Source organism: Trichosurus vulpecula, chromosome 3, assembly GCF_011100635.1.
Source record: "Trichosurus vulpecula isolate mTriVul1 chromosome 3, mTriVul1.pri, whole genome shotgun sequence".
NCBI lineage: Eukaryota > Metazoa > Chordata > Mammalia > Diprotodontia > Phalangeridae > Trichosurus > Trichosurus vulpecula.
Genome location: NC_050575.1, coordinates 95,612,146 through 95,635,325, shown reverse-complemented (window position 1 = coordinate 95,635,325; position 23,180 = coordinate 95,612,146). Strand labels below are relative to the sequence as shown.

General features: G+C 45.7%; 2 protein-coding genes across 3 annotated transcripts in view; one reads left to right on the top strand and one right to left on the bottom strand.

The window, feature by feature from the left end:
- Positions 1-15,211, top strand: part of HK3 (hexokinase 3) — a 37,854-nt gene extending 22,643 nt beyond the window's left edge. For both annotated transcript variants that reach the window (XM_036751711.1, XM_036751712.1), the window contains 4 exons: positions 13,874-14,057; positions 14,248-14,403; positions 14,542-14,775; positions 14,861-15,211. In XM_036751711.1, coding sequence (XP_036607606.1) covers positions 13,874-14,057; positions 14,248-14,403; positions 14,542-14,775; positions 14,861-15,005 — 719 coding nt within the window. In that variant the 3' untranslated portion in view covers positions 15,006-15,211. The remainder of the gene's footprint in view (positions 1-13,873; positions 14,058-14,247; positions 14,404-14,541; positions 14,776-14,860) is intronic.
- Positions 15,212-15,260: 49 nt separating this feature from the next.
- UNC5A (unc-5 netrin receptor A) overlaps positions 15,261-23,180 on the bottom strand; it is a 106,183-nt gene continuing 98,263 nt past the window's right edge. The window contains exons 13-15 of the mRNA XM_036751713.1: positions 17,582-17,749; positions 17,049-17,227; positions 15,261-16,739 (exon numbers count right to left, since the gene is read on the bottom strand). Coding sequence (XP_036607608.1) covers positions 16,574-16,739; positions 17,049-17,227; positions 17,582-17,749 — 513 coding nt within the window. The 3' untranslated portion in view covers positions 15,261-16,573. The remainder of the gene's footprint in view (positions 16,740-17,048; positions 17,228-17,581; positions 17,750-23,180) is intronic.

Below are 23,180 nucleotides of genomic sequence, written 5' to 3'. Positions count from 1 at the left end.
AGTTTAGTGGCCCCCTTTTCTATTTGAGTTTGACATCATTGATCTAGGGAAACTCTCTCATTTTTGCAGAAGAAGAAACTGAGTCCCAGAGAGGATCTTGCCCAAAGTCACATAGCACACCAATAGCAAGGAGAGTGGTGAAGTGAATAGAATTCTGGACCTTGAGTTAAGATGATACAGGTTCGAATCTCACCTCTGAGACTTATTAACTGTGTGACCCTGTATGCCACTTAATTTAAGACCCGATGTCCTATCGATTCCCTTGCATTAAGATGTTAAATTAGCTTTGCTGTCAGCAGAACTGCCACCCAGGTCTGAGGGTTAAATCCCACCACCACCCGTTTTTGCCAGGTCCAAGCTAAAGCTGGCAGGTTGGACCTGGCCCATGGGTGCGGTTTGCCAGTCCCTGTTCTACGCATTGGCATACAGATGTCTGAGGGCATGAATATTTTTCCTCACCCTTTGCCGAGGTATTTCCTCTGTCTCGATCAGTTTAAAGGTAAGCTGAGGTACAGATTCTGACCAAGATCAGTTTACTAACAGTGATGTTTGTAACTGCTAATAAAGTGGAACAGACAGGTGGCCTCAGGAAAGCCAGTGACCCCCCAGAGAAGGAAAGGACCCTCTTTATTAACACACAGCAAAAAGGGGTCTTGGTAGGCGTGGAGAATATGGAATAGGTTGTAGGGTTGGGGCAGAATGTTGTGACTGGCTGTACTGAGAAAGGTGGGCTGGCATTTGGGTGAGGCTAATCATGCCACCCTCTAACAATTAAGGAATGCTAATTGTTTTATAGGACCCATGTGTATCTGCCAGTCTTTGCTAGGGGATCAGGACTAACAGACTTGCTCTCTCCTTGGAATAAATAAAACCTTCCTTAACTACACAAAGACAGGAAAGGGCAGATGACATAGCTTTTGGGGATGGTAATTTTATAGGGCTAAACAAACATATCCGTGAAGTATCCTAGGGGATACCAGCATGAGAGATAATAACCTTTCTTTTAAACTAACGTTAAGGTAACTCAGAGGGGGAGAGCTGAATTCCTCAGCTCAGATCAAGGATATAGCAATGTGGCTTGGGCAGTCATTTAAAATAGGGCGGCAATACAGAAGAGGATTGATTACAGTGTAGAATCAGTTACCAAATCAGTTTAATAGTTTCACCTCTAGGGAACTGTTGGACGCCTCCTCCACCGTTGCGTATCTTCCCAAGTCATTGCTGATTTTCTTCAGTTTCTAACTTAATGGGACAGGACTTAGCAGATAGATGGTATGGCGGATAAAGTATTGGACTTGAAATCAGGAAGACCCAAGTTCAAATCTTGCTTCAGATACTTAGTAGCTACGTGGCCTGGGCAAGTCACTTGGCCGTTCTCTGCCTGTTTCTTCATCTGTAAAATGGGGGTAATCATCGTACGTCCTTCCCAGGATCATTGCAAGGATCAAATGAGACAATATTTGTAAAGTGCTTCACAAACCTTAAAGAGCTATATAATCATTACTTTTATTAATTATTATTATCATGGATGTGCAAAAGAGGACAGAAGGGGCATATAGAAGGAAATTGCAAACCACTGCAGTTTTTTGTTTGTTTTTTTTTACAGAAAAGTAGTCTGCCGAGTCAGTTGGGACAGGTTAGTAGAGCCAGCCATAGAGTTTATCATCATGTTTGGCCACTAGATGGTGCCATAGTACACAGACACTTTCTTTCCTGAGTTCAAATCTAGCCTCAGACACTTATTAGTTGTGTGACCTTGGGCAAGTCACTTAACCCTGTTTGCCTCAGTCTATCCTATATAAAAATAAGCTGGAGAAGAAAATGGCAAACCACTCCAGTATCTTTGCCAAGAAAACCTCAAATGGGGTCATGGAGACTCGGACAGAACTGAAATGAGTGAACGATAATAATGACACAGCTTGTGGGATAGATGGACTCCAGGGGTGTGAGTGGGTTGGAAGGCAGTATGGAAGTAGTAGTAGTTGGAAGAAAGTTTGTAGCGGTATGGGGTAGGACCGACTTGTAGAGAGCCTTGAATGCCAGGCTGAAGAGTTTAGGTTTGATCATGTAGGAGTTTGGTAGCCACTGGAGGTTTGCGAGGAGGGAGGACACGATCACACTTACACGTTAGGCCTCACCTGTATCTCAGGAAGATGATTTGGTCAATGTATGTAGGAGGGATGGGAGAGAGGAGAGACTAGAGGTAGGCAGTATCTTATGCTGGTTCAGACGAGGACAGGTACAGACCTGGATTAAGCTGGGGCTATAAGGGATGGCAGAAGGAACAAGTCGGGTAGACGTCAAAAATGGGATGAGTCTTCTTAAACCCTTGACCTTGAAGTTGATTTTCCTCCTCTTCTAGTCTCGTCTCCCACTATTCTTCTATGCAGATCTAGCCTCTAGAGCCAAATCAGAAACTCTTCATTGTTCATACTAGCTGGTCTCCCGTTTCCGTGGAATGGATTGGAAAAGCATTTATTAAGTACTTGTTGTACATAAAGCATTCTGTGACACTCTGGGAGTACAAAACAGAAAAGTGAGATAAACCCTGCTCTCAGAGACCTCCCGTTATAATTAGGGAAGTTAATACATGTAAGAGAATTCAAAAGCAGAGTAGACGGAAAGCTCTGGCTCTTCTTAGGGTACAGTAGCAGGGTAGATGGTAAGGTCCAGCACTGGGGTAAGGTCTTACTGGGAAGACTGTGGTTGGCTAGAGCCAGCTCAAACTGGCTCATGAGAACTGACTGTTAAATTTTTGGTGTGAACATTTTACATCTTGGAAATCTGTAAATACTACAAATCAGGACTTTATTGTTTTGCTACTTGTCTAGACTTAAGAAAGTGATGGAGAAAACATTAATAATGTAGGTTAAATTTAAAAGCATGTCTGGTATACATCCCCTCCCCCAATAGAGCTGGTTATTAAACATTTACCAGCACGCTCCTGTGTGTAACCATGTTTGTCCTGCAGTCAATGTCATGGGCAGAGGTGGGAAACCTGGGGCCTCAAGGCTACATGTGTCTCTCTAGGTCCTCAAGTGCTGCCCCATTTGGTCAAAAGACCACACTTGAGGACCTAGAGGGCCACATGTTGCCCACGGGTTCCCCAATCCCTGGCTTGGGCCTGCAATCATTGGGAAGAGGGGGAGACCTTGGTGGGAGTTAAGCAGAAGGCAAGCTGGGGTCTTGAAGGAAGGGCTCCCTGCCAGTCCTGGTTGGCTCCCTCTTTTATTACCTTAATGGGATGGCAGGATCTCCATGCCTTTGATATGCTGTTTTCTTTATCTGGATAACCCTGACACCTCCACAGAATCACAAAATCAGTGAATGTCAGAATTGAAAGGGACCTCAGAGTCCATCTAGTGTGGTAATCCACACCTGGCCAAGATCTGCTTTCACACCAACAAGTGACTTTGCGTGACTACCTTCCAGGAAGTCCATTACAACCAGGAGCAGCTCTGATCACTAAGGAACTTTCCTGCTATCTAGCCTCCAAATGCCTCTCTGCAGCTTCTGACCCTTGCTCCTAGTTTGGTCTCCTAGGCCAAGAGGAGAAAGTCTGATCTCTCTTCCACATTAAGAAATCATGTCCCCCCAAGTCTTCTCTTTTCTAGATTAAACATCCATAATGACTTAAACTGATCTACAAGGATGATCTCAAGACCCTTCACCACCCTGGCTGCCATCCTCTGGATATTTACCAGGTTGTCAATTTTCTTCCGAAAATGTGGTGTCCAGAGCTAAAGACTGTGCTAGGTGTGGTCTAACCAAAGCAGAGTATCTGAAAATGACCTGAGGTTTCAATAGATTATAAACACAATCAAAGTTAACATGGCAGCCAAGAAAGCTAATATGATCATGGCAGTTAGGTGGCACAGTGGATAGAGTGCTGGACCTGGAGGCAGTCAGATCTGAGTTTGAATCCAGCCTCAGACACTTAACCTCCATCTGACTCAGTTTTCTCAACTACCAAATGGGGATAAGAATAGCATCTGCCTCCTAGGGTTGCTGTGAGGATAGAAAAGAAATAAGACATTTAAAGTGCTTTGCAAACCTTAATGTACTGTATAAACGCTAGCCATTATGGCTTAGCCAGCATTAAGAGGCAGGTACGGTGGCCCAATCCCATTGCATTTTAGGAAGGACACTGATAAGCTGGAGAGTGTCCAGAGGAGGGCAGCCAGGCTGGTGAAGGATGCTAAAGGTCACATCATGGGAGGAGAATAGATAAAAGGAACTGGGGATATTCCACATGGAGAAGAAAAGGCTTGGGGAGAACATAGTAGCTGCTTCACTTACTAGAAAGGCTACCTGTGAAAGAGACGTTACATCTGTTCTGCTTGGCTCGGAAGGACAGAACTAGGAACAATCGATGCTCCTAGGCTGGAAGCCGTAGGGAGGCAAATTTAGGCTGGAGCTAAGGAAAAACTTCCTTAGCAAGGAAGAGTTTTATGGTCAAAAGAGAACAGGCTGCCTATGAAGGGTGGGGTTCTCCTTCACTGGATGTCTTCAAGCAAAAGCGCATCCCATCTGCTGATGGGATTCCTGTTGAGATTTTCTAGCCTGGGAGGTTCCTTCTAACACAGAGATTTTTATGACTCTGAGTACAGTGGGACTATAACCTCCCCAGTCCTAGACTCTATTACTCTCTTAACATAAGGCTAAAATCACATTGGCTTTTTGGGTTACTATATCTTAATATTGTCTCCTGTTTAGCTTGTGCCCACTAAAACTCCTGGATGATTTTCCCACAAACTGCTATCATAGTCATACCATCTCCAACTTGTCCTTGTGAAATTGAATTTTTTCCCACTTAATAGTATTTTATTTTTTCCAATTACATGTAAAGATTGTTTTGAACATTCGCTTTTACAAGATTTTGAGTTCCAAATTTTTCTCCCTCCCTCCTCTCCTCACTCCCCAAGACAGCAAACAATCTGATATAGGTTACATATTAATTATATTTCCACATTAGTCATGTTGTAAAAGATGAATCAGAACAAAAGGGAAAAAAAACAAGAAAGAAAAAACAAACAACCAAAGTGAAAACAGTCTGCTCTGATCTGCATTCAGACTCCAGAGTTCTTTCCCTGGCTGCGGACAGCACTTTTCATCATGAGTCCCTTGGAATTATCTTGGATCATTATATTACTGAGAAAGCGCTAAATCTATCTTAGTTGATCATTGTTATTATCTACAATGTTCTCCTGGTTCTACTCATTTCATTCAGCATCAGTTCATGTAAGTCTTTCTAGGTTTTTCTGATGTCTGCCTGCTCATAATTTTTTATAGCACAATAGTATTCCATTATATTCATATACCATGGCTTGTTCAGCCATTCCCCAATTGATGGCCATCCCCTCAATTTCCAATTCTTGACCATCACAAAAAGAGTTGCTATAAATATTTTTGTACATGTGGGTCCTTTTCTCTTTTTTGTGGTCTCTTTGGGATACAGATCTAGTAGTGCTATTGCTGATCAAAGGGTATGCAGTTTTATAGTCCTTTGGGCATAGTTCCAAATTGCTCTCCAGAATGGTTGGATCAGTTCACAACTCTACCAACAATGTATTAGTGTTCTAATTTCCATGTCCTCTCCAATGAAATTGAATTTTTGAACCCAAGTGAAACACTTTACATTTAGTCCTATTAAATTTCATCTGATTAGATATGGCTTAATGTTCTAGCCTGTTGAAATTTTTTTTTATATCCTGAATCTACCATCCAAAGTCATATCTACCTCTCCCAGCTTTGTGTCAGCTGCAAATTTGATAAGCATGCCATCTCTGCCTCTATTCGAGTCAATATATTATAAAGCACAGGTCCTTAGGCATATTTCTGTGGCACTCCATTAGAGAATTCCCTCTACGTTGACATCAAGCTATCAATGGTAGCTCTTTGGGTCTATCCCAGATCACCTAACTGTTCTCTACTTCTTGTCTAGCCTGTGCTCTTCCACCTCCACCATAATGATCGCATCATACTGGGTGGTTGGCTGAATTATCCACCAGCCTAATAATGGCATAAGGAAGGGAAATAAAGTGAATGTGGTTCTCAATGAAGCCATTTTGCCTCTTTGTGATCACCATCTCTTTTTTTAGGTGGTTTACTAGCTATTTAACTTTTTTTTTTTTTTTTGCCAGAATCTAACACAAGCATGGGCAGCTAGGTGGTGCAGTGGATGGAGCGCTGGGCCTGGAATCACTAGGACTCATCTTCTTGAGTTCAAATCTGGCCTCAGACACCTCCTAGCAATGTGACCCTGGGCAAGTCACTTGCCTCAGTTTCCTTATCTGTAAAATAAACTGGAGAAGGAAATAGCAAACCACTCCAGTATCTTTGCCAGGAAAACCCCAAATGGGGTCATGAAGAGTCAGACACGACTGAAATGACTGAACAAAAAAACAAGACAAGAAAGCCTATACTTTGCAGATTCTATTATCTTCCCTATTTTGAAAACTGGGTTAACTTTTGCCCTTCTCAGGTGTAATGGCACCTTTTCCATTGTCTATCACTTTTCCAAAGTTCATTGATGGCGACTCATTAATCACATCTGCCAGTTCTTTTAGCATCCTGGGATGTAGCTCATTTGGGCTGGTTGGAGCGGACTACTCATGAGCAGCTAAAGTCTTTCTTCTTAACCCCATCTGTTTCTTGGTTTGCAGTTACCTATTAGCTATTTTTGTTCTCTCATCTCCAGTTCAAAGATCATTGTTCTTGGTAACAAAACAAAGGCAGAATAGTTCTGTCCTCTGTTGTTCCATCCACCCCCAAGCAAGGACTCTCCTAACAACAACCATAAAACCCTCTCTTTGTTGTGTTTAGAGTTCCCCACCAATCTCTCTTCTTTCTGGTTTTATCTGGGTTATTTTATTTTTATTTTGGGTTACCACTCTGGATACTAATCTTCAAGGATCAACACTTTTTTCATATTGTTCTTCTAATACCATCTTTGTATTACTTTCCTCATTTAAACACATCTTTGAAAAAATCTAATTTCATCGATGAGTTCCCTGTGCATCCATATTGGCTTATTTGAACAAGTTCCTTTCTTTCTCCTCATCAGAATTGTTACTGTTTCTCTCTCTAGGATGTCATTTAAAAATGGTTTATGGATGCCTTTTGTCTTTAGATCATAGTCATTTCTGAAAAAAAAAAGACTTCATCTTCCCTCCAACTGAACCCTCCCTTGTAACAAAGTAAAAATATTTGATATAGTGACCACATCTGACATTCAGCCTTGATAGCCCTCTGCCTCTCTGATGAGAGTTAGGGAATAAGTTTCATTATCTGTTTTCTAAGACCATCACTGGTTTTTCAGTTACTCAGAGTTTGGCTTCCTTTTAGTGTTCTTTTCACTTGAATTGCTAAAATCTTTTAGTTCTACTTATTTTGCATCAATTCATACAAATCTTTTTATGTTTATCTGAATTCCTTGTATTCATAGTTTCTTGCTCCAAATACTCAATACTCAAATGGATCTGTAATACTCATCAATTTGGAAGTTCCCTCCAACGACACAGATTGCAATCCATCCATGCCTACCTATCCTATATGATTCTTATTGTCTATGAACTCCCATAAGTTCCTCACGACCACCTTACATGCTAGAACTTTCCTTTTCCATCCTAAATTTGACAAACTTCCAAACCCCACGAATGACTATCATTTCCACATACAAATAACACAAGAGGATTGTGCAGCTTCTCTTCCTCCCCCTTTCCCTCCCCTTTCTCTTCCTCCTCCTCCTTTCTTTCTTCTTCAATTTTGTCTTCAAGATCATGAAGTTTGTTTGCTTTTACTTGAGACTATTCCCTCCCAGGTATTATCCTCTCTTTTGACACTGCTTCCCATCCCTATCTGTTTGCCAGTTAAATTGGATGAATTTCTGTTTGTGTATGTTGAATCCTCCTTTGTTTATAAAAAGAATGAGGTTCTTCTGATGCCCACTCCCTCCAACCTCTTCCTCCATGTATGTATATATATGTATGTATATATGCTCTTCTCATATATCACAATTATGAGAAACAGTAAGTTCCACCTCCTTATTCCTTCTTACGTTAGTGTATTCCTCCCTTAACCTTCCCTTTTCTTTCCCCCCTTCAAACCCTCAAAATAGAACCAATCCGTCTCCAGAATTTTTGTCTTTCTTTTTTCTTAACGGTCTCACTACCTGTTGAAGACATTAAGGTCCTGGAGGAACACTTGTTTCTCCTTCCTTTACTAGGATGTTAGCCCTTCATCATCATATGACACCTCAAATTGCTCAAATACATTTACCTTTCTATGTTTCTCCTAAGTCTTGTGTTTGTATTTCAAAATTCCTAATCTGCTCTGGTCTTTTCATCAGGAATGCTTGAAGGCTCTCTAGGTTCACCCTGCCCCCAGATTAAATTCACCTTTGTAGGGTAAGGTATTCTTGGTTGTAAGCCATTATCTTTTGTCTTTTGGAATACTGTATCCTAAGATCTCTTATTTATCATAGAATTTGCTAGGTCTTGTGGGATCTTTGCTGTGATCCCTTGGTATTTTAACTCTTTCCTTCTGGACAATTTTAATATTTTTCCTTTGATGTGCAAGGTCTGGATTTTGACTATATTTCTGGAACTTTTCTTTTTAAGGTGTCTTTCAGGAGGTGACTGGCAGATTCTTAGATTCTTTGTATTTTCACTTTGCCCTCACGATTTAATAGATCCTGGGTAGTTTTCATTTATGATTTCTTAAAATACAGTATCCGGGTTTTAAAAAACTATGGTTTTCAAGGAGTCTGTTTTCATCCTTCATGATTCTTAAATCATTTCTCCTTGACTTGTTTTCCAGATCAGTTGTTTCCAATCATAGATAACTAACATTTTCTTCTATTTTTTCAGTTTTTTGATTTTGTTCCATTTCTTGCTGTTTTGAGGAGTCACTGATTTCTGTTTGATATATTATAATTTTCAGGGATTCCATTACTTGGGCAAAGGTTTTCATTTTCTTCAATTTCTTCTCCTCCCAATTCTTTCCACCAGAACTTTTATTTTTTATCTCTTGCTTCATTTCTTTCAGATATTCATGTAATTCTTGGGGAATATCCTTTTTTCTCTTTTGAGTCTTTGCTTGCAGTTTTTATGTGGTTTCTCTCTCTTTCTAGATTGGATTTTTGGTAATCTCTGGATTTATTACAATTCTTTATAATGGTCTGTACTTCATGTGTTTACTCATCTCTCCAGCCATAGTTCCTGAATTTGTACTTTGTGCCAGGCTCAGTCTCTGCCTTCTGTGGCACTTTGAGGTAGGGTGGTTGACCTTTCTGGTCTTTACTTGGGGTCACTTGGATTTCTTCACTGACTTCAACCTCCCAGGGTTAGGCCTTCCTGGATCTTTGATATTCTGAGTTCTGGAGCTTTAAGGCCCTCTATGGCTCCCCAGGGCAGAGTGCAGGGGACCTTGGAAGTCCTGGTCTGAGCACTCCCATGCCTAGGCTGCTGGATAATGCTCCCGATAACTTCCAAGGTGTCCCCACTGTTGGTTTCTACCCACTCTGGTTTTTTTTCCCCAGGGAGCTTTTGTTTGTGCTGCCTTGCAGACTCTAGGTATCTCTGGTGACACTGGGTGGCTGGGCTTGCTTGCCTAAACAGAGGGGCTAGCTTTCATGGTAGGTGCCCTTTCCTATTTCCCCATGGACTTCTGGCTGACTTTTTGCGCAGTTCATGGGTGGAAGAAATTACTTACTCTAGTTTCTCATTGGATTTCTTGATTATTCAGTCTGGTATGACTGAGGTTTTTGCTGGAGGAGATGCAGAACTAGGTTGTCAATCTCTGCTCAGCCATTTTGGCCAGAGCCCTCCTCCTTCCCCCTTCTTCCTGATATCATGAGGATAGCTCTCTAGAGGACTCTGCTTGTCCACTTGTCATCCCATTACATCCACATGCCAGAGTTTTTTCAGCTAGTTCCCAAATGAAGAGCACTTGCTTTATTTTCAGTTCTTTTAAACACAAAGGCTGCTATGAGTATTTTGGTGTCTACTGAACCTTTGTTTCTGTCTTTCAGAGCACAGGACTTCCCATCTTTCCTAGGGCAGATTTCCCCTACAGATTTTTAGGTCACTGGATGCTACCAATCCTTTCTCTAGAACTCTTTAAATCTGCTTTCCCCAAATCTAGGGTACATGCCACACCGTGACCTGCCTTCCTCTCCTCTAAAATGAATTCCACAATGGGTCACTTTGCCTTGAGATTCCCACCATTTTTACTTCAGTAACCAGTTCTTCCTTGTTGGTCAACATAAGGTTCAGAGAAGCACTTCTTGTCACTTCCTCCTCCCTTGGAAGGATGAGATTATTAAAAAAAAATTATTAGGTGCACAGCTCTTGAGAGACAGAGACAGAAAACCACAGAGAGACAGAGAGACAGAGACAGAGACTGAGAGAAAAAGAAATAGAGACAGAAAAAAGAGGAGATCCAGAATGTGCCTGGAGCCTGCCTCTGATGCTTACTGCTGTGTAACTGTTGGCACATCCCCTCCCCTCCCAGTTGCAGAATTAGGGGACTGGATTGGATGGTGTTTGAGCCCTCCTCGAGCTCTAGACCCAGCAGATCTATCATATATCTCCCCCGCCCATATTGCTTCTGTTTCTTTTCTTCTCTTCATTTATCCTTACCCAAATGCTCTCACCCGTGTCCCCCACCTCCACACCCAAATCAAGTTCCTTGATTTTCTCACATGAGTATCTCCTTAATACAAAATGCTCCTCTGTCCCCCCTTTAACTGTTTGTTCTGTTCTTTTTGTTCCTAATAAGGTATATCCTTCTAGAACCGTATTCTATGTGGATCCTGTTCCATTCAAGCCTCAGTGACACCAATGAGATAAAAATGCTTTTTTTGTCTCAAGATCTCAAATCTTTCTTGCATGTTACCCACACTTTGCCTGTTCACCTTTCTACAGACTACAAGAGGATGCAGCGTATAGAGTGCTGGGTCTAGTGTCAGGAAGACCTGAGTTCAAATTCAGCCTCACATATGACTATGGCCAAGTCACTTAACCTGCCTTAGTTTCCTCGACTGAAAAATGGGGATACTAGCACTGGCCTTCCAGAGTTGTGAGGACCAGAATGAGATAATGAGCCTAGCACAGTGCCTCCTGGCACATAGCAGGCACCCAATAAATTCTTCATCCCTCCCTCCCTCTCTCCTTTTCTTCCTTCTTTCCCACTTTCTCATGTGTTAGGTATAGACGTGGAATTTATTTCTGGCTGTTTTTATGAATTTCTCTGCTGTGTCTCTACTGTTTTTCTTCTTCCTACACCGGCACTATTCTCCACGTGTTTTTGCCAGCCCTTACGAAGTGTACTCCATCCCTAGCCAAGAGCCCATCATCTCTGTATGTTAAGCTATTGTTAAGAAATCCAAATTCGGTTCTTCAAGGCTGATTCAAGTATTACCAGCCATTTCTCTTCCCCTCTTCCCTTGCCACTTCCTGGACAATCGCTCTCCCGACATCTGTAGATGCAGGTAATCATTCCTGCTTCCTCTGAGGCTCAAGCTTCCTACCATAGGGGAAGGATCTTGTATCATTATTTATTTCCAAGTGTTCAATGCTCTTTCTGCTTTTCTTTCCCTTCTAGTCATGTTCTCTCTCCATCCTTCCCTGCTCCCTAACCTCCTGACCCCAGGTCAAGGTCAAGATTATCTCCTGACTCTTTTGATCCTCTTCCTTTTTTTCCCCTCTTGAAGCCTTTCTTTCATATTTTCTTTTTAGAAGCATATTCTCCCAGAAGACCTGGAGAGCGGAGAGTCATTCTTGGAGCCCTTCTCTGTTCTCTTGCATGAAGGAGACCAGCCTATGCTTTGAGCCAGCTATTACTTGGTTTGCCAGAAAAGCAAACATTATGCATTCTATGCAGGTCAATGGGATATTCTCTGTGCCTTTTACACTAGCTACGAGTGACAGCCTTAGTCCTTGGTCCTTATCGGTACCTCTTTTAGTGAACTCCTGTTCTTCACCCATGGAAATGTTCCCCATCTTTCAAGGCTCCATTTGAGCGCTGCATCTTGAACCGGATGACTTGTAGATATATCAAACTCAACACAACCAAACTCATTCTCTAACCCCCGCCTCAAACCTTTCCCTTTTCCCAACTTCTCATTTCTGTCAAACCACCTCCTAGTCCTCGTGGCTTGAAACCTAGGAGTCAACATCAATTCCTCACTCTCCCACCCTCCATACCCAATCTGTTGCCAAGGCCTTGGTAGAATCTCTCAGATATGTCCCCTTCCTTCCTCTGACACTGCCACCACTCTGAAGCAGGCCCTCAACACCTCACATCTGGACTATTGCAATAGCCTGCTGGGGTCTCCCTGCCTCTGGTCTCTCCCTGTTCCAGTCCATCGCCCACCCAGATTCCAAAGCGATCTCCCTAAAATGCAAGACTGACCACATTCCCTCCCATCCTGCTCACTACCCCACAGGAGCTTCCTGTTACTTCCAGGATCAAATGTAAAATCCTCTATTTGGTTTTTAAAACCCTTCACAACCTGGTCCCTTCCCATCTTTCCAGCCTCCTTACACTCTGCTCCCCTCCCATACTATATGCTGTGGCAACACTGGCCTCTTGGCTGTTCCCATGCAGGGAATGCTCTCCCTCCTCATCTCAGCCTCCTGGCTTCCTTCAAGGCTCAGTTCAAACCTTCCCTTTTGCAGGAAGTCTTTCCTGGTCCCCTTTCCCTTTTCCTCTGAGATTAACTCAAATTTATCCTGTATCTTATATGTACACAGTCGTTTGCATGTTGTCTCCCTCATTAGAATGTGAGCTCTTTCAAAGCAAAGACTGTTTCTTTATACTTCCAGTATTTAACGCAGTTAGTCTGTAAACATGAAGTACCTACTATGTGCCAGGCACTCTGCTAAGCACTGGCGATTCAAATTAAGGAAAAAACCAGTACTTGTCCTCAAGGAGTTTACATTCTAATAGAGCAGACAACATGTGTATATATCTTAGTGCATACAAGATATATACAGTTATGTTAACCTGAGTGTGAAAGGCATTAACAGCTGGGGGATGGGAAAAGGTCTCCTACAGGTGGCAGAATTTGAGCTTGGTTTTGAAGGAAGCCAGGGAAGCTAAGAGGTGGTGGTGTGTGTATGTGGGGGTGGCGCATGTGTGCGTAAGTGTGTGTGTGTGTGTGTGTGTGTGTGTGGGCAGGGCACTCCAGGGATGGAGAACAGACGCCACAAAGGTGTAGATATAGGAGCAGTGCTGTGATGAAGTAATAACAAATAGGCCATTTTAGCTGGATTACTGAGTACCTGGAGAGGTACTGAGGTACCTGGAGAGGCTAGAAAGGGAGGGAGGGGTCCAGGTTGCCAAGAGCTTTGAATGCCAAACAGAGAAGTTTATATTTGTTCCTGGAGGGAGGGAGGTAAGAGGGAACCGCTGGAGCTCGTTAAGAGGTGAGGGGTGATGTGGTCAGACCTATGCTGTAGAAGAATCACATCGGCAGCAGAGTTGAGGCTGGATTGGAGTGGGGTGGGGGGAGACCTTTGAGATTGTCCAGTCCAACCCTCTGCTTTTACAGGTGAGGAAGCTAATGCCCAGAGAAGTTAAGTCACCTGTCCACGTAATTAGAAGGTCACATAGCTAGTAAACTGCAGAGCGCATTAAAACCCAAGACCTCTGACTCCAGATGTCATGATCTCTGCATTTCATGGGATGCCCTCAGAGGGGCATCAGGGCCTTGCACATGGTAGTGATCCAGAAATGTTTTCTTAATTGAATTAAAAGAAAGGCCAAAACGTGGTGACTGGTTTCCAGCCTGGGTGGAGAGGGAGAGGCCTGGAGGGATAGGGATCTTGGTAGTGGCTGTGTGGTGGCCTATCCCTGCCTCTCCTAGGGACTGGGACCAATGCTTGTTACATGGAGGAGCTGTGCAATGTGTCTGCTGTGCCTGGAGACCAAGGCCGCATGTGTATCAACATGGAGTGGGGTGCCTTTGGGGATGATGGCTTGCTCAAAGAATTCTGTACACCTTTTGACATTAATGTGGACAAATGCTCCATCAACCCCGGCAAACAGAGGTGCAGTGACCATTGAGGTGGGGAGGGCAGGAGGCAGGGGTGGGGGAGGAGGTGGAGCCAGGAGGCTAGGCCTGAGGGATCTCTGGGTTGTGGGCTGGGGTGGGAGTGGGGGTTTATGAGAACAGAGGGCCAAGGCTTTGTGGCTAACATCTCTTCAATGACCCTTCAATTCCATGCTAACATGAGTTAGGTTTGAAAAGCTGATAAGCGGCATGTATCTGGGTGAGATAGTCCGTCAGATCCTCTTGCTCCTGAGCCGCCTTGGGGTCCTGTTCGGTGGCCAGGTGTTCCAGTGTCTTAAGACCAAGGATATTTTCAAGACCAAGTTCCTATCTGAGATTGAAAGGTGCCTGAATTCCCCCTCCCCAGCCCTGTTCATCTTGTGGGCACAGTGATGGTTCTAGAGATGATGCCGAATATTTCCTTGGGTGAACTGGGGGAAAGGAGGGAAGACAGCTTGCTGAAACAGGACCCCTTCTCCTAGAGACAACCTAGAGAGGTGGCAGGTCCAGGCCATCCTAGAAAAGCTGGGTCTCACAGTAAGCTGCGACGATGCCCTGATGGTCCGGGAGGTGTGTCAGGCAGTGTCCCAGCGGGCAGCTAAGCTCTGTGGGGCTGGAGTGGCCGCCATAGTGGAGAAGATCCGGGAGAACCGCGGACTGGAGGAGCTGAGTGTGACTGTGGGTGTGGATGGCACCCTCTACAAACTACACCCCCAGTAAGTGTGGGTCTGAGGGAAGGGGGAGGGTGGGAGATGCCTGGCCTCTACTGGAGATCACCCCTACCACCCCTCATTCTCCCAGCTTCTCGAATCAGGTGAAAGACACTGTGCAACACCTAGCCCCACGATGCTCTGTCAGATTCCTGCAGTCAGAGGATGGGTCCGGTAAGGGGGCCGCCCTTGTCACTGCAGTCGCCTGCCGTCTAGCCAAATCCACTCAGGCTTGAGAAGACTGCCCTCTGTGGCCCCACTCCAGCTGTTCAGGGTGGGATCAGGACCAAAACATTCTATCTGGGTCACACAGCCTCTGCCCCACATACTCCTCCTCCCCGCTGTCCTAAGGACCACTGGCAGGTGGCCTGATGATGGATGGAGCTCCTGGTTGCTTCCTTCTTGCTCCCCATCCCTCCCCACAGTCACTGGGCCATCTCTGCTGGACCCCAACAGAATAAAGACCATTTAGCAATATATATCATTTATTTACATTATTCACGTCCGCTAAAATCCCTACGTGCCCGGCCGGGCAAGGCTGTATGTACATAAGGCCAAGTGTAAGTACTTGAATGCACTTTGAATACAGAATTAGAAAAAGGAACGGTCTTTACACAACACGCCCTGTGTGTGGGACACGGGGACAGGGTAGGGCTGGGCCTGCCCCGGCTCCAGGGACCAGGGACGGACACACTACAGCACAGACACTCGCCAATGTACAACGCATGACTCCCTTTGCATATACACCCGCCCCGCAGGGCCTGAGGAGAGGGCAGGGGAATGGGGGGAAGGGGCTGGGCTGGGGGCCTAAAGCAGCCCTCAGCTAGGCTGGACCTGGCCCTCCCTAGTGCTTGGGGGGGACAGGGGTGGGGAGGGATTGGCTGGGGAGGATGGGGAGGGGAGGAGAGGAGCAAGCCTGTGTCCCTGTGGGGATGGGAGTAGCAGCACCGCTGCCTGTGTGTGAGAGGCACGTGTGTGGCACGTGTGTGACATGTGACACGATGCAAGTATGTGAGAGATGGGGAAGGTGTCTGGCGAGAGGAGTGAGCTACGTGTATACTGTGAGTGGGGTGAGTGTACATGAGACATGGATCTATGGTGTGTGACAGGTGGGGGAGTGATTAATGCGTGGGAGAGCACAGACAGAAACCAGGTGTAAGCCACTGGGTGTGGCTGGGTGTCTAGTCCCGAGCTGCCACAACATGGGCTGTGGCTCCTGGAGCTGACAGTGATGACCCCGGTTGGGGGAAGAGGGTCCCCCCAGATCTGCTCTCCCACCCCCACAGGCACAGAAATGTTTGCATAAGGCCCAGCTCTGGGTGGGCGAGGTGACCCCATTCCCTGACCCCCTGTGTTTGTGTCCATGTGTATGTGTAACCCCAAGGGAGGGGTGGAGGGAGAGGTAGCATGACACACACACACGCAGACACACGTACCATCTGCCTCCGGACCTGCCGAGATCCCTCTCCTGGCCCTCCCTTCCTTCCTGCTGGACTCAGCCTCCCCTGCTCTGGGGGATGCTGTATCAATGACTGGTACCCATCCCCAGCACGCTCAAGGCCCAACCCGGGGGCAGCAGGATGGCCAGGGAAGGAGCCCTTTGAGAAGGGCAGAGGGGAGTTAACTTGGCCCAGTCATGGCTGTGAGAAGGGGCTCCCTGGGCACAAAGCAAGAAAGGAGAGACACCAGAGGTGGGCATCATTCTGGGGGTGCCACCCCCTTTCCCCACCTTGCCTCCGGCCCATGCCCAAGTCGTATCCACCGATGCTGGTGCACGTGCAGGGAGCCAGTCCTGGCCTTGGGCTCAGCACTCGGCCTCAGACACCATGAAGAGGGCGGTGTCCTGTTTGCCCAAGTCGGCCACAGCAGCGGCCAGCTGGCTGAGGTTGCCGTGGGGGAAGTGCCGGGCCTCCCATAGGTTGAGGATCATGGCGGTGGGGCTGGCCTTGGAGGCGAAGAAGCCGAGATGGCTGCAGAGGGAGAAGAGGGTCCATCAGAAAGCCCAGCCTTGGTCTTTCCCATCCTTAATTCCTGAGGGGCCCAACCCCACTCTGCAGTGGAGGGGATCCCTCGCCATTGAATCCTTTCCTACCTGCCCTCTCCCAGATCACCCTGAGAAAGGAGGAAGAGAGAGAAATATTACGGTCCTTCACTGCCTAAAATGAGTGGAAGAAATGGGAAAGGAACCCAGGCAGACCCAACGGTGGCCCCCAGTCTAAGAAGGTCCTTGATACTGTCAACTAGTACTACAGGCTTGCTGACCTCCCAGCTCTGCCTACCTGTCCAGGTGTAGCTTCTGGGCCAGAGTTCGCCAGTCAGCTCCCCGGCCACAGGGGGGGTCGAGGCTGCTGATGATCTTCTGGCGTATGAGGAAGGGTATCTTAAAGGCACTGGGGCCCACCAGGGCTGGGACCCCCCCTTCATTGTCTGGAGCCAACAACTCGGCAAATCTCGTGTCCTATGACAGGGAGGAATCTCCTGTGAGCTCCAGTGATCCCCTGAGAACCAGCCGAGTGCTCTCGAGGCGTTCACCATCTAGCTGAGGGACTATCTGTGTGGTCCTGAGAGGGCTGGAGGATGTCAGAGGTGGGAGAGTTTGTTGGGGGATGGTGTGGTCGTGGAGGGCTTCCTGGGGGGAGGAGTTGTCCAATATGGGCTTTAAAGGATTATCTTGCACCCCAACAAATGAGAAGGCTGGATTAGAAGGATCTCCCTCCAGCTCTCAACCTGGTACTAGATAAGGGGGAGGGATGGGAGCTGTTTGGGGGTAGGGATAACAATGAGGGGTCCTCGCCCTCCTTCCCTCTCCCACCTTGTTGATGTTGAAGTTGACATTGAAGCTCTGCCCATCACCCTCCACCTGCCAGATCCAGATCTTACAGGCTAGGTCGGTGGTGCTGGGGCTGAAGCGCTCCAGGGTGAAGGTACAGTGAAGGAACTGCTGGGCACCACCATTCCAGATGTGGTAGAACGGAATCTCCTGGGGGGGAGGGGAGGAGAAGGAGAACGTTTAGGACCAGAGAGCCTGGGGGTCCAGGGCTAGAGCCACCGGTGGCCCCAGGAGAATGCAGGGTCGGGGTACTGATCACTGCACCAGGCCAATGACTTCATTCACACTAAAGGGATGGTGAGTCTGGTGCTGGCACTTTTCAGGGTGGACTCCAAGCCTAGAGAGGGCATAGAGTCACAGCACCTGTTTCTGGATCACTTTAAAGTCAACAACCCTGTGAAGTGTGTGGTGAATGTCTCATTGTTTTCATTTCAAAGAGGAGGAACCTGAAGAAACAGAGGGGCAGGGTGACTCCAGCTTGTAATTCGGAAGTTTTGTTTTTGTTTTTGTTTTTTTACCTATTTACCCCTATGAAATTTCATCACTTTGGTTTCAGCCCTGTGTTCTGGCCTGCGGGATCTCTTTGAGACAGCTATAATGCTGGCTTTCCCAGACTCCAAGGCATCTCTGCCTTTATCCAAGTAATAAGCGTAAACAGCACAAGACCAACAACAGATCCTTAAGGCGCTCTGCTGGAGACCTCTTGCCAGGCTTCCATCTTGTCATTAACGATCACCCTGAGTCACAGAGACAGATGTGGTTGTGTAGGGAGCTCCTCGACTAGCTGAGATTTGTAAAAGACATGTTTAAAAGATCAAAGCAAGAGGGACACAGCCAACAAGAGTAAGAAGGAGCTGAATGAAGCTGGGGACGAATGCCAAGGACAAAAGGGGTGCAGCTGTTCTCAAGTCTAGATGACTGAGCTATGGAATACTATAGCTTCTGAGGATGTAGAGTGGAGGATTACTCAATGGGCAATGGAAAGGTATACTGTGGGTGTTGGTATGTTGTGACATATCACAAATAAGAGATTGCAAAAGAAATGGGTAAGGGATATCATTGGAGAAGCTTATGACTGGGAAAAAATGGTGAGCTGGCCAGGAGAAGGATAATGAATGGGCAGCTTGTGCGCTGGACAGTTAATCACTTAACGTCAGCAGCATAAGAGGAAAGAACGAAAAAAGCATTTATTAAGTGCTTACTATACACCAAGCACTGTACTAGGGATACAAATACAAAAGTGAGACAGTCCCTGTCTTCAAGGAGCTTATATTCTAACAAGAGGAGACAACACACGTGAGAGGGGAGGAAGACTCCCAAATCACTGCGTGAACCACTCGTGTTGGATTTGTGGCAAGACACGGACAAAAGTTGCATGGGAGGGAGAGGCAAAGATGGGTTGCAATCTGAATCATGAAAGGGAGACCCAAATCAATGAGATCAGATTCCTTGGAGCAGGGGTGGGGAACCTGTGGCTTTGAGGCCACATGTGGCCCTCTAGGTCCTCAAGTGTGGCCCTCCATATTGGGAGCAAGAGGAAGACCAAAGAAGGAAGAGAACCACTGCTGGTGGTGGATAGCCTACTGGTAACGGATTGTAGAAGGCAGGACCGCCAAGTTCTTACGTTTTAGTCTCTCCTAAGGAATGTGATTTTCAGACGGAGAAGGATTTAACAAAAATTGTTGATAGGAAATTAACACTGAAGTCAATGCAGGAAAAAATAGCTGGAGCGCAACAAAAAAGCTGTAGTGAGTTCAAGAAACCAGTGCCTCAGTCACTTGAAGAAGGGGTTGATGAAGGTTGTTAGTGACTTCTGAAAGACCAGGGAGATTTAAGAGTATGCTAAATGACTGGAGAAGGGCAATTGTCTTGATTTTCAAAAAAAAAAAAAAAAAAGGAAGAGGGTAGAGTTTAATTATGAGCTGGTAAAATGGACTTCTATTCCTGGAAAAAATTCTAGAACAGGTTATGTTAAAAAGTATGGTTTATGAGCTTTTAGAAAATGAGGCAGTGGCCATTTTTTGTAGTTATCGAAGAACTAGAAACAAAGCAGATGCCCGCTGATTAGAGTGGTAAAACAAGGTGTAGGTATATGAAAGTAATGGACCATCACTGGGCCATAAGAAACAAAGAATGGGAAGAATTCTGAAAAGCACAAGAAGACATATAAACTGATGCAAAGTGAAGTAGGCAGAACCAAGAAAACAATACACTACAACAAAGAACAGGAGCAGCGAGGTAACCAGGCCTGGAGTCAGAAAGACTCATCTTCCTGAGTTCAAATCTGGCCTCAGATATCTCCTAGCTATGTGACCCTGGTCAAGTCACTTATCCTCTTTACCTCAGTTTCCTTAACTGTAAAATAAGCTGGAGAAGGAAATGGGAAACCACTCTAATATCTCTGCCAAGAAAACCCCAAATGGGGTCACGAAGAGTCGGACATGACTGAAAAACTACCGAACAACAAAGAATGAAAACAAATCAATCAAGAGAGACAGCTACAAAATGATAATAACCAAGACTGTCCCCAAAGAAGAGCTATGAGACGTCACCTCCTGTACCTTCGCAGGGGGGAGGAATATGAGTGTTGAACAACGCAGATGATATCTTACTTTTTTTAAATCATTTTTTTTGGCAGGGCAATTGGGATTAAGTGACTTGCCCAAGGTCACACAACTAGTACATGTGTCAAGTGTCTGAGGCCGCATTTGAACTCAGGTCCTCCTGACTCCAGGGCTGGTGCTCTACTCACTGTGCCACCTAGATGCCCCGATATCTTACCTTTTAATTCTTTATAATAAGGGATTGCTTTCTGGAGGGGGATACAATGGAAAAAGGAGTTGATGTAAAAACAAAAGATTAGGAATTTTTTTTAAAAGAAGGCAATGATCACTAATCCTCTGGAAAAGGAAAAGGCAAATTATTCCATTATCTTTGCCAAGAAAACCCCATGGACACAGGTCACAAAGAGTTGGGCACGAACAATAAATGATCTCTAAAACTCAGCATGCGTTCATTAAAACAGGTCAAATGAGACAGAAAAACTGGACCTATAGGCCAGGGTAATATTGTGGACAGAGAGAACCTGGATCTCAGCATAGCATTTCACAGCGTATCATGCTATCTTTGTAGATGAGATGGAGACATGTTGGTTAGACGATAGTACAACGAGGCAAATTCCAAACTGGACGAAGGACCAGGCCCAAAGACTAGTCATTGAAAAGCTAATAACCCAGAACAATGGAAGAATAGTTCCAGTGTCCCCTAGGTCCCAGTCAGACCACATCTGGAACACAATATTTGGTCCTGGGAATCACACTAGACATCGACAAGTTAAAGCCTATAAGGAGCAGGGTAACCAGGATGGAAGGAGAATACTGAAGACCAATCCTTTTGAGATGTGTGGAAGGACTAATGGTGTTTAACCTGAAGAAGGGAAGACTTAGGGATTATAGGGGCCTTCCAGTAGCTGAAGAGCTGTCACACACAAGAAAAATTAATCAGCTGTATTCTGCTTGGCCCAGGGGACAAACATGAAACACAATGGGTGAAGGCTGCGAAGGGCACATTTTAGTTCAGTCTGCCTTCCTCCCACCAATCAGAAGTGTCCAAAGTGGGGCAGGCTGCTTTGGAAAGGGAGTGGTTTCTCCATCATTGAATGTCTTCAAGTAGAAAGAGAGGAGAGGGTAATAAATAAATATTTATTAAGCATCTACTTTGTGCTAGGCACTGTCCTAAGCACTTTACAAACAGTTCACTGGATCATCACAACAGCCCTCGATGACCGCTGGTCAGGCATGTTGCCAAGGTATTTCCGCCCAGATGTTGGCTGGACTGAATGACTCCTCGGGTCACTTCTGAGCTAGCTGGACTTTCACTAATGGGAAGGAGTTCAACGGGCAAAGAAGGGTAAGGAAGAGTCTTCTGGGAAGATGGAAGAGCAGGCACAATGTCATGGATGGAGAGCATGGTTTGGTTGGGTCAGGTGCAGGGAGTGGTTCAGTTGGACTGGGGCCCAGAAGGTATAGACAGCAATAACAGGAGAAAACAAGAAATGTGGCTGGTGCTAGATTGTGGATGGCCTTCAAAAAGTCTCACTTGAATTCAATAGGTAATAGGGAGCCATGGAAAACTATTGAGGAGAGGAGTAACTTGACTATGTATAAGGAAGATTATTTTGGTAATGGCATGAAGGACAAGATTAACAGGGGGAGAGGGGAAGCAGAGACACCTGTTCAGACTACTGCAATAATCTAGGTCAGAGGTGTCAAACATGTGGCTGGAATCAGATTAAAATGTAACTGGGAAATATCTAACAAAATAAAAATACAGCAGAATACAGACAATGTTAACAGGTGGTTTTCTAAGTGTGTATGTGGCCTGCAGGGTCCCTTATGTATGGGACTCAAACTCTATTTGAGTTTGATATCACTGGTCTAGGTAAATGATAATGCCTTGTACTAGGGGGCTGCAAATGGAGAAAGCAGCTATGATGCCTTTGACCCTGGATCCTGCTCCAACACCAGGTTCCTCCCTTCTCTTTGAATACCTCCTGCACCCCTGAGTGGCCCCCTGTTGAGGCTAGCAGCAGAGAATTTGGTTATTTGACTCATCTGCACCATGGTCTAGGTTGGGAAATGCTGGTGTAGATAAAACCAGGGAAAGGCCATCAACTGGGTGTGCTTCTGGGATAGCAAGATGGTTGGCCAGGTGTCTATGCCAGGCTCAGATGCATGGGAATGGGGACAGAGCTGGCTGGTTCCACAAGTGAGGCTACTGTCTACTGGGAAATCAAGGGGTCTTTATGATAAGATTTTACTTGTGAGCTTTGATCTCACATTTCTGGTGGATTTCACCTTTATTTTGCCTACAATGTTAGTGAAGAAAGCCCTTCTGAATGACCTGTTCTCTTTCTGAAAGAAAGGGGTGATGCCCTGGGAAGGCTTTGGGACACACATGAGCTCAGGACCTCTGTTGGCTGGAGTCAGGGAGAAGTGAGGTCTTTCGGGGGGAGCCATAGAGGATTCCAGTACAGAAACAATGAAGATTGGAAGAAAATTCCTAGTGGGAATAGAGACCATCTAGTCCAGGGATGGGGAACCTTTGACCTTGAGGCCACATTGACCTTCCAGGGTCTTTAGTCTGGCCTTTTGACTGAGTCCAAGTTTCACGGTTTTATTAAGGGGATTTGTTCTGTGAAGTTTGGATTCAGTCAAAGGGCTGCACTTGAGAACTTAGAGGGCCACATGTGGCCTCGAGGCCGCAAGTTCCCCACCCCGATCTAGTCAGTCCAATCTCTTCTCCACACTCCTATGAAGATCTCACCCTATGACACGTGTCGGTGATCATCTAACTTGTGATTGACGACCTCCTGTGAGAGGGAGCTTACTAGCTCTCAAGGCAGCCCCTTCTCCTTTGGAATTTCTCCATTTGTTATATCAAGTCTAAATCTGCCCCTCTAACTTCTGCTCAGCCTTACAGCCCAGTAGCTGAGCCAGGGAAGAGCCTAAGATCTAGAACAGATGTTCTCTCCTGAAGGAAATACTAGCTGGGCAGTATTGGGGTAGGATTTCTTGGGACT